Here is an 11,938-nt window from a genome sequence, read left to right on the forward strand (position 1 = left end):
TTATCTTTTTAATAGTTTTTCATCTAAAAATAATTTTGCCAAATAACATGTAGTTTATTAATCCATTTTGATATAGAAATTATCACATAAATCACATTAATACTAACTTATTTTTTATCTTTACAAAAAAAAGGGTCTAAAGACCAACCAAAGTATAACCAACTTAAAGTCAACTAATTAAAAAATAGTTTTTATTTTTAAATTTAAAATTCAAAAAATTAAGATAGTAAAAAGTTATTTTTTTTTTATAATAGATTTATTTTTTAACTAATTAACTCCAAATTAACTATGATTCCCTAGCAAAATAATTTTGAAGTTTACAAACTTTAATCCAAACAAATAATATATATAGTCTCCATTTCCTGAGTGGACAAGTAACGAGAATGCGTTCAAGGATTCTTAGATTTTTCTGAGTAAAATTCAACGATGAATATGAGTCCTTCAAATCCCTTAAATTTTCTTTTTCACTACGACCAAGCACACCAAATTACCTTTATATTTATATACATCCTAAATTTCTGAGTATACTATGTTTCTTAGGCTGATGTATTGAAGCAAGAAATGCTGCAGCAGTTGCAACGAATTTTGACCACACGACAAATTGCACGAGCCCTCCTTGTAATGAATGATTACATTTCAAGACTAAGAGCACTCAACTCATTATGGTTAGCGCGCCCTAGAGAGTAGTGACTGATATTCAATATCTATCTATTGATATACATATATGTATGTATGTACGTATGTAGAACTTCCTTCATATATAGGACCCTTCTATGTTAGCTTCAGACCAATGGTAAATTGCTATTTACTCCCCTGTATGTGCAATTTATCCTTTAAACTTTGTATGCTTCTAATTACGGTTAATTGCATTATAAAAAAAATACATCATAAGAAGATAATTTTGGGAAAATCCCCCCCCCCCTTTTTTTTGCATTATTAAAAAATTACATTGCACATTTTAGAATTTTGAGGGTAAACTGCTTGAGTCAAAGTTTTGAGGATAAGTTACAATATACACTCCTGCTAATTTTCCATTTCTATTCTAATAGGAACTCAATGATGAGTTGCAGCGACTCTCAAGTTTAGAACATGCTTAATAATCAGATGTACCGGGAAGAAACCTTTATTATTATTAGTTGGTGCAGATCTAATTTACTTAGAGATGATAATGGCCTCAATCTTGGAGTTGAACTAGCTTTTAACTGTTGCGAATTTCTGTATATATATTATTGGTACTTTAAATAGATATAGATAGTCATTGTGGAATATTACATTTATAGAAGTCATTATAAACAAATATCCCTATTATCCTTTATTTGTTAGCAAGCTGTAATCCTCAACATGAAACTCGAAAAAGTCTAGATTCTTCTGTCCTTATTCATCACTGATCCATAAACTCGTCTTCTGCTATTCATTGTCCCTGATATATACACATAAGATTTTAGTATCCCCGTCAATAATACCTGTTTTCACAATGGGACAACCACTAGTTTGATTCCAAAATGATCACAACGTTGACATTTTATGAGTTTAAAGCGTGTTTACAAGAAAAAAAAAAAGCGTGTTTGGAAATATAAGAAGTTCCTTGATTTGAAACTAAATAGCATGGAATTGAACCAATGTAGCGTGAAAGAGCAATAGGTTCAATCTCCATTAATTGGACAACGGAGAGGTTCGGAGAGGAATAAGTGAGAGAACATAAAATGAAATGGTGCCACATCCAACTCAAAACCTTAAGGTGTCAAAGTAATGAGTCTCTCATCTTATAAACTTCTCACTCTTCTATGCTTTCTTAGATGTGAGACTAACTTCAACATTCCTCACACTTGCAACACTAACAATTAGTGCCAACTAAAAATTACATAGGAGTGAAATACAACACTGTTCTATTTTTTACTCATTTCAAGTCTATAATTTACTTATTTTATTTGAAAACATGATCGGAGTTCAAATCAGAATAAAACCAAGTTCAAACTTATGTCATCTCAGGTTTCAAAACACTTACAAAACGGCATATGAGTCAGTACGTACCTTGTCTTGGGTTTTTGCTGTACGCAACAGCTTGGGGAATGAAGACCCCGGTCCCTTTCCGACTCTTCCACAGGTTCACTACCCACTCAGGGGGTGAACCAGCAGTGCTTCCTGTCTCCCATGAGCAAAAATTACTTGGTCTTTGCGAGTCACTCTTATAATAAACTGGTCTGGTTGAACCGCCCTTGGCAACACCAACCGAACCGAAAAGTCTTGTTTCCTCCAAGTTTTCGTTATCTTCAGATGTCAACAACAGAATCTGCTTTCTAATCTCAGCGTAGAAAGTATCATCATCAAACTGTAACTGTATCTCCATGATATGTATCACTGTATCAGTATACAGGGCTTTGGACAAAGCAGTTTTGAATAGATTCTGAATTGGTTGGGACTTGATTTGTGTGTATGATGAAATTGACTTGTAAGTTGTGGCTTGCAAATAAATGGATTTGAGGTTCATGTATATATAGATGAAGGAATCGTAGGTTAACCCAAGAAAGGAATCAAGCAGGTTAATAAAAAAATGGAATCACGTAGGTTACTAGGAATAACATTTTTTATTTTTTTTCTTTATATTTGTATTTTTTTTAGGAATAGCTAAAGTTTAAGTTGGTTTTTGTTGAATCGATTTAATATGATTTGAAATTATGTAACTTATAAATTAATAAATTTCAAATTTAAAAGGATTTAATTTTATCACAATTATTTAATAATAAGAAAGTCTTTAAAACTAATAATTTATTGTTTTCGATGCAATTACACAATACTTTTATACCAATTAAATTCTATTTTGCACTTGAGCTCATCATCCTTTAACTATTACCTCTCATACATCTCATACAAATCTAATCATCAATTATTTTTGTTTCTTTTTCATTCCAATCACATGCTAGTGAAAAAGAACGTACATCGTTGGTGGACAATGTTTTGGGACCGAGAAAGCAGGACTATGTAAATTTCTTCTGAACTAATATCCAAGGTGGAAGAATATATATGTTCATGTTCGTAGGTTAACAAATGGCTATTGCGTGGAACATACCCAATTTTATGATTCAATAATTGAATGTATGAGCCAAATCAAATGTATTGGGAGGGTTTCGGCGGTTACTTTATGGTGACATAATGCTCATTATTCCTCATCTAACTTCAACATCAACCATACTTATGGTGCAGGTAGCGATAAAATATTCATGTGTTGTATGTTTGGTGACACTGACTTGGTTTGAGCCTTACGTAGTAGCTAAGTATTAGTTAATAATTTAATTAAATTGGAAGCGGATCACCACAACTTCTGCCGCATAACACAACATTAAAATGGTCCAACTCATATGCTAATTTTTGGATTAGTTTTGGTTCTCTCGGATGACATTTGGTCTCTCTTCCTTTATCAGCATGATCTAGAGCATCCTAAAAATATTATACAATTAAGGACACGACTTTTTTTACTAATAAAATTTTATGCGTCCAAAAAAATAAGGAAAAAATACAAATTTTTGAGATGTAATTTTTTGCTTTTTAATGTCAATTCCACTACAAGAAAGTATTAGAATAGCGATCGATTTTAGTGACTGAAAAAACTAATTGCTAATAACGACCGATTTAGTAACTGATATAGAATTTTTAGGACAAAAAAATATTGGTCGCTAAATTACATTTAGCGATCGATTTTAGCGACCGATAAAGTTTTAATACAACCAGAATAAAGTTAGTAACTAAAATCGATCGCTAATTTTTCATTTAGCGACCGAATTAGCAACCAAAACAGAAAGTAATGTCTTTGAAACTGTTGGTCACAAAATCAGTCGCTATTTTTTATTTTTAGCCACCGATTTTGCAATTGATAGTGAAATAGGGTGATCAACTGTTTGGTCATCACTAATTTGATCGCTAAAGTACTGGTCGCTAAATCAGTAACTAATAGCCACCGAATTAGCGACCGATTAGTTTTATACAACTAGAATAAAATCGGTCGCTAAAATCGGTTGCTATTTTTTAATTTAGCGATCGATTTTCCAACCGATTGATAGGTAAATAGAATGAAACTTGGTTGGTTGCTAATTCGGTCGCTAAAGTTGTGGTCACTAAATTGGTTGATAATTTTTAAGTTAGTGACCGATTTTATAAACTAATCAGTCGCAAAATCGGTCGCTAATTTTTTTTAAAAAAAGATATTGTCTGAATTACCCACACAAACCCTAACTCACCCATTCCATTCTCATCTTCTCCAATCAGATACCATTGTCGTCTCCGAGCTCCATTGCCGTCTTCTTCGTCGCCATCTTCTGCATCTCGTCGCTATCTCCTGAGGTCCCATCGACGTCGTCTTCTACGATCTCGGCCGTCTCTTGAGATCTCGTCGCTGTCTTCTTCTGCAGTCTCGGTGTCGTCGCCTTCGTTGTTGAGATCTCGGCGCCATTTTTTGTCTTTTGATATGTCAGCGCCGTCTTCGTCATCTTCAAGCAAGTAACCTCCTAATCATTGTCTTCAAGTAGGTAATCTCCTAATCACTAATTCCGATCTATTCTGTTAGGTTTAGTGTTTTTTTTTTGCTCTGGTTAGGGGTTTTAGTGATGTGCTTCGTTGAATTTTCTTGTTGATCCATTGCTTTCTCTTCGTTAATTCTTCTTTCCGTTGATTTTGGGTGATTAACTTGTTTTTGTTATGGTGTTGATGATTTTGTCCATTGCAAGAGTGTGGGTTTTTCATTGATGTTTTTTTATTGGATTTGTTTTTTATTTTTTCCATTAGACACTCTGTTCTTACACTGGATAAATAATTTTTCTATTAGCATTCTTTTTTTTTCTATCTTTACATGTTGATTTATGTTTAATTTATTTTAAATTTATCATTGTAAATGTGAAGTTTCTGGTTTTAGGGAATTCAACTTCCAATATGGGAATATGGAGATTTTTGGTTTAACTCAATGAGATTAAAATAGGGTCATAGAATATTATTGAGTTTGGAATTTGACTTCATGGAATATTATTGAGATTGGGGATGCGTGCACAGAGGGATTATCCAATTGTTAACTGTCAAGACATGTCGGGTTGGCTACATAACCAACAGATGAGACTCATCAGCCATAGAACATGCATGTATCATATACATTTGTTTTACTTGCTGTACCTAAATCCTATCTGTAATTTCTTTGTTGTCTTGTATGTGTATGTTTATCTAAGAGACCATTTTTGGTGAAGGGGTGATGAAGGTAATTTCTGGTATGTGTTAATGAAAGTTGAGGCAGGTGGATCAGGTGTTGCCTGAGTATTCTAATGTATGTATTGTTTGGATAGGAGTGAGCGAGGTAAGTTGAATAGGAAGTCCCTAGGCACGTCCTTGGTCCCTTACATTTCTTTAAAACAATCATCTTACTGGATTGTAAACAAAATAAAACTTCTTTACGATTTTTTAAAATTAAGTTTCCTCCATAAAGTCTTTCGAAACGATTATTTCAAGGATAAACTGTTTTATAATGAAATTAATTTAATTTGCATGTATTTCCCGTTCCTACTGAGAACGTGTGGTTTGTTCTCACCCCAAAATCGTCCACCCTTTCAGTGACACAGGTTTGAAGACTCAGTTTGAAGCTGCGAGCGATTATTGACTTTATTTATGAGCTAAATTACTTTCATAGAATTTCCTCGCTTGTTGATTAAGATTTTTATTTTATACAGAGGGATATGTGTTGTATATGAGTTTTACTTTGATTTACTTATATAAGATTTATTATTATTAGTAATTATGTTATTATCATTACGTGGTCATCTTTGATATATGATTTTTAATGAATTGAAAACAAAATCTTTTGATATTTTCTTAAAGATTGAAACGCGATATCGAACTAAAGGCTCAATATTAAATAATTAATAAGGAAAACAGGTTACTAATTCTTTACTTTTAGTATGATCATGACGTACTGGAAGTTGGGTCGTTACAATATGGTATTAGAGTGGTGCAGCCCGAAGAGTGACATTCTAATAGTGAGGGTGTTACATTGACAAAGAATATGCTACATTCTTTTTGTTTAGTTTGAATATGATACATTCTTGTGTGTGTTGTTGATTATATATTTTGATCCTTAAATCATTTAAACAGAATTCATGCTACAAAGTAACTAGATTGATATGGATATAGCTTTAATTAGGGACTATGCAACTAAGGGACTAGCTAATTTCTATATAATCTCTCTAGTTTCCACTTTCTATCGGCAATTTGGCAACACTTTTCTAAGAATGAAATCTATATCACTAGCTAATTTCGTTTTTACATGTTAATCTTTTTGTTGGTTATATATTTTTTTGTGAAAAGAATTCATGCTACAAAGTAATGTTGCTAATTTGGGCTATGCAATTAATTATGGGAGTAATGTCGTTTTATGTCCAGTTAAATAAATAGGGATAATATACATAATGCATCTCTCAAATTTGAACTATCAAGTATAGCGAATTATGTTCTGTTTATAGGAAAATTTTTGTAGTTAAGTTGAAGGAGTCAACCTTAGTCCCATAGCCCTGTTCTCATTGAATATGTAATTATGAATTAAATTGTTTCTGATTTGCTATTGTAAAATGATTTCGTGACGATGAAGTGACCTTGTTGAGTAGTATAGTCTTGTGTACGGTTCTCTTAATATATACATGCCAAACTTGATGCAAATAAATTTGAATGTGTTGTTTGCAGTTTTGATCCCATTAATTGAGTCTATATATTTAATATTATATATATACATATAAAATAGTAATATATAATTATATATATTAATGATCTTAATTATTTAAAATTTTATATTTATTTATTACATATAATTTTGATGTAAAACATAAATAATATATAAAATTGTTTTTTAAATATTTTAAAAATATATAAGTTACAATTTATTTATATAAAATTATAGATTTTGTATTTATGTTTCTATTATTTGAGCCAGCTCGTGAGCTTGATCTTAAGAAATAGGCTCGATTGTTAATGAGTCGAGCCGTGAGCCAAGCTCAATTTTGATGAGCCGAGCTTGAGCTTGGTCTAGCTCGGCTCACTTCCAGCCCTAGTCACGGTTTTGGGGGGTGGCCTAAAGGGATCTATGGTCACAGTTTTGGAAGATGGCCTAAAGGTGTCTATGGTCACGATTTTTTACAGTGACCAAAAAGAGGCTAGCTATGGTCACGGTTTTTCAAAAAAGAGTGACCTAAAAGGGTCTATGATCACGGTTTTGGGGTTGACCTAAAGGGGCCTATGGTCACGATTTTGAGAGTGGCCTAAAAGTGTCTATGATCCACCACTGTATATTTCACTGACGCTTCCTGTTACCACTACACTTCCATCATCCTACCACCACCATCAAAGATAATTTTTCTATAGTTTTTTTTTTCAAAATTTTTTATTTGTTTAGAATTTTATTAAGTATTTTATTAAATTCTTGATTAAATTTTGTTAACGAAATGTGTGATTAGGATTTGCTACATTAATTTAATTAGTATAATTAGAAATTAAATTAGATTAGATTAGGTAGGGTATAATTTATGGTCACTAGTTTGATAAATTAGTTTAGGATTTACTACTTTAGAGTTGAAAGTAGAGTAATTTAGAGCTGAAATTTTTTTATCTGTTTAGAATTTTATTAATTTTTTATTAAATTCTTGATTAATTTTTTAATGAATGTATGATTAGGGTTTGTTATGTTAATTTAGTGTAGTTAGAAATTAAATAATGTTAGGTTAGGTAGGATGCAATTTTTTATAATTAGTTGGATAAATTAGTCAAGGGTTTACTTTAGAGTTGAAGGTAGAGTAATTTAGAGTTGAATTTTGTTTAGGATTTTATTAATTTTTTAATGAAATGTGTGATTAAAATTTGTTACATTAATTTAGTGCAATCAGAAAATAAATAATGTTACGTTAGGTAGGGTGTAATTTAGGGTAATTAGTTGAATAAATTAGTTTAGGATTCAGTTTAGATTTAAAACTAGAGTAATTTAGAGTTTAATTTAGTTAAATTAAATGAATTTAAAATTAATTAGGGTTTCCAAATTAGATTAATTAGTTAATATTTATAAGATTTTAGAAATATTTCTAAAACATTTGTATAAGTGCTTTTACAAATGTTATTAATTTTTACATTTTCACTAATTTTATTTCTATTTTATGATTTTTTTTGTTTGAATATTGTATAGTTTTAACCGTGGGTTATTCGTGTTGATAATATATGTGGGTTTCTCATGCAATATTGAGGTTGATTTTCTATCTCTAAACATATTAAATTGTTAAAATTTTATGCCAGAATTATTTTTTTATGATAGAATTTTAAGACGAAAATAAGAGAAGGTTTCCTAATGGTACCTTCTCAAAACTATTGTTTGCTGAAAAATTGCGAAGTAATAAGGGATGCACAATAAAACAGCTAAGATTTGATGTTCGCTTGAATGTGTGTTTGTTTTAATTTATGCTTGTGTGAGCATGTTCACAGTCTGACCCAGAGCCTTCAAGACCTAGGTCACCAACCGCTTCTGGCTAAGGAGAGGTATAGTGGGCTCCTCGCATGCACGGTAGAGAAAGATGCTCGCGATACAAAGACCCTGATGCAGGAGTTGGAATAGATCCAGCACATGCAACATTAGATGGCAGTCTACTATGAGTAGATGCGCACTGGTGGCAGCGTTGCTACTGGAGGGGCTCATCATCCTCTGCTCAAACACCAGCATAAGCACCAACACCATCTCCTAGACCGCCAACTCAATAGGACCAGGGAGACGACGACAACAATTATCAGGACTCGTACTAATTAAGGTATAGTTTTGCTTTGTTTAATAATATTAGTAGTTTATCTGTTTGACTTTTTCTTCTACACAATTGTTATTTTAGATTATAGTTGTATATCTTTGGTTAAAAATACTATTAGATTTTTATCAATTGGGATTTCACTATTAATTCTTGACATATTAATGATAATATATTCAGTTATAATAGGTATTCTGTATAACCATTCGAAAAATAAAAAAATAAAATTAAAGTTTATCGTTGGATTTACCATCAGATTTATCGAGAGATCATTCTAACGATAGTAAATACGTGAAAACCTAATTTATAGTGCCACACTTATTGTCGAAAAATAAAGCTATTGTGAAATGTTTTTGACAATAACAACCTCTAGGGTTTCGCCAATTAAAAGTTTATATCCTCTTGTAATTAGCGGCGGACGAAAACAATGGCTTCTAAATATTTACCGGTGAAGTTTTTACTGTCTAACTTAGTCTGTCGTTAAATCTGATAGTGAATCTGACGGTATTCGGTAACTTTCCTGTAGTGACTATTAGCTCTCAACCCTCCCTACCACTAGCCCACTATCGCATTTCCTCCTCCCTTCGTGCCCTCAGACCACTGCCATATGCCCATATATCCTACTTCCTACCAGCAGCCCGCCGCCTCCTCTCTTTCTCCTTTCCTTCCATCCAAATCGCCGCTACTTCTCCTCCCTTCATGCCACCGGCCACTGCCACCTCTCCTCCATACTTCCACCCAAACCATAGTTGTCACTCCTCTTTTCCTTCCTCCATTTTCTCCTTCCTCTCTTTTTTTTTTCAATCTTCATGGTTGTCCCTTCATTGTCATCGCCCTTGTCATAGTTGCCTCTACTTCACATCTCGTTAACATGCTTCTAGATCCGCGCACCTTTCTCTCTTTCGATCTGTCAATCCGGCTCTGCCTACTCTTCTATTTACAGATCCACCTTCCTCCGTTTCTCCTCTCTGTCACCATCTTCCTTCACCACAGCTTCTTTTCTGCGCCTTCTGGTTCTCTTTTTTGTATATTTTATTTTTTTTATTTGTATTTTGGTTAAGCTTTGTTAAAGTGATTTTGTATCGGTTTTGTTGGATTGAATTTTTGTCGGTAACATTTGTTAGATTGAATTTGTTATTTAGTTTAGAGTGTTAATGGTGGTTGTTTGGTTGAGATGGTGGCTGTGATGTGGTGGTAGTATTTGTAATAAGGATAATATTGTTATTTCAACAAGATTGTGATTTGTGTTTTTTGTCTTGTCCTTGTATAACAAACAACTCAAAAAATTAATATCCTGTTGTATCTGTATTTTTAGTGTCTATGTCTCTATGTCTATATTTTAAGTGATACATAAAATAAATGCAGCCTTAGTGAACAAGCATAAGTCACATCACTGAGGCCAATAATGTGTAAAAATTGCTTCGTACTATTAGAAAATTTTTAATTTTTGGCATATTTTATAAACATATTCTTATATTTTAGTTACAAATAGACATTTACATTACCAACGGAAATATTTTCAAATACTCTGATAAAAATAGGATCAAAGTTTAAACAAAATTATAGAGATGATTTCTTTGTGCCTCATCTTGGACTAACGTTGGTGTCAAATAGATTAAAAGCTGAATGAATATAGATTCAAATTTTCTTAGTTAGTAATTTGAGGTTGTGCCATTAGGGTTTGAATATTCTGCTAGAGTTTTTGAGTGTTGTGAGTCAGAGTGTCACCTTGAATCCTTATTCTATTATCAACATGGAGACCAGGTCTCAGCCATCTGGTACAATCATAATTGGAGATAAGGAAATAGAGGCTACAAGTGAGGATGAAAAAGAGCGACTGCAATGGGAAGGAGTGATTCTCTTCGATGATTCAAACATGAGAGGAGGAATGGAGGAATGTGGAAGAAGCCTTGTGGAAAGACTACTAGATGATAAAAGTTTTAGCATTGGAACAATTGAACCTGCAATAAATGCTATTTGGAGACAACCTGATAGCCTGTAATTTATAGATCATAGGGACAATATCTTTCAATTCTTTTTCGAGAAGGAACAAGACATGACCCAAATCAAAAAGAAAAATTTCATTCTAAATATTAAGAGATGGAATAAGGAGATGGACATTAAGAGGGAGGACTTTTGTTATGTCGTTATGGATACAATTATAGCATATGCCTAAGTAATATAAAACCAAGTAAATAGGGAGGAAGATTGGTGAATCCTTGGGTCAACTATTGGAGGTTGATTTGTTTATGATGAAGGGATAGGAGGCTCAGATTGTCAAGGAAAAATCTGAAATCCTAAGTGACAATAATTGATGATTGGATTAGTCAGATGAGAGAATTAGGGAGGCGTAAATGATACGTGCTTCAATTGTTCATAATATGAAAAGTTCAAGTGTTATTTGAAAGATATTAGTTTATATTTTTAGAATCTTTTAATTTAATTTGATGTATTTTGATTTTTTTTATTTAATTACTAGATTGGATTTTATGTTTGTGGGCTCAGAATTTTCTATATTTTAACCTAATAAGAGGTTATAAATACCTCATAAACTAGAGTAGTCGTAATACAAAATGATTTAGAGGTTTGAAAACCTTTTTTTTGTTTTGTAGATGAAACCATGGTGTGGACAATTGAGGTTGAGGAGTCCCTCTCTTGTTGCATCAGGGAATTGGGTAGAAGGTTGAGGAGTCACTTCGATTCAATTCCCAAACTATGGTGTTGACAAGTTAGGTTGAGGAGTCTCTTTTTTGTTGCGTCAAAAAATTGAGTAGAAAGTAAAATGATTCTCTTTGTACTCAATTTCAATCTATCCTTTTTGTTTCTATTCAATTTCAATGTATCTTTTTTTTTATTCAGTTTGAATCCTTATCTTTTTGTTTATCTTTTGTTTCTTTATCATTTAGTATCAAAGCTTAGGTATTAGATTAATTCTTATTAGTCTATATTTATTCTTCTTTAATCATAAAAGAAAGAGTCCAGTGTTTGTCGTATCTTTTTTTAAGTTCTTGTGTTCTTATTTCTGTTTGCGTTTCATTATTGTTTTGTCATTATTGTTGATTTTATTATTTAAAAAAATAAAAAAACATACAGTGCAAAAAAGAAAAGAAAAAAAATATACAAAAAGGGAAAGAAAAAAA

The 11,938-nt window shown here is 32.1% G+C and overlaps 2 protein-coding genes across 4 annotated transcripts in view; one reads left to right on the plus strand and one right to left on the minus strand.

Moving 5' to 3' along the window:
- LOC107491033 (transcription factor TGA2.2) overlaps positions 1 to 1,174 on the plus strand; it is a 6,046-nt gene extending 4,872 nt beyond the window's left edge. For 2 of the 3 annotated variants that reach the window (XM_021143413.2, XM_021143414.2), the window contains exons 11-12: positions 541 to 665; positions 1,050 to 1,174. In XM_021143413.2, coding sequence (XP_020999072.1) covers positions 541 to 665; positions 1,050 to 1,086 — 162 coding nt within the window. In that variant the 3' untranslated portion in view covers positions 1,087 to 1,174. Of the gene's footprint in view, positions 1 to 540; positions 744 to 1,049 lie in introns of those variants that run through there. The other variant, XM_016111808.3, reaches the window with a different exon arrangement.
- A 128-nt stretch (positions 1,175 to 1,302) lies between these two features.
- On the minus strand, positions 1,303 to 2,388 carry LOC107491034 (uncharacterized). Its single transcript, XM_016111810.3, has 2 exons — positions 2,032 to 2,388; positions 1,303 to 1,420 (listed from the first exon to the last, which is right to left on the minus strand). Exons 1-2 carry the CDS (start codon positions 2,345 to 2,347, stop codon positions 1,359 to 1,361), a joined length of 378 nt encoding a protein of 125 aa, XP_015967296.3. The 5' UTR covers positions 2,348 to 2,388; the 3' UTR covers positions 1,303 to 1,358.
- Positions 2,389 to 11,938: the final 9,550 nt, after the last annotated feature.

The sequence above is a fragment of the Arachis duranensis genome, chromosome 5 (assembly GCF_000817695.3).
Source record: "Arachis duranensis cultivar V14167 chromosome 5, aradu.V14167.gnm2.J7QH, whole genome shotgun sequence".
In the NCBI taxonomy this organism is placed as follows: Eukaryota; Viridiplantae; Streptophyta; class Magnoliopsida; order Fabales; family Fabaceae; genus Arachis; species Arachis duranensis.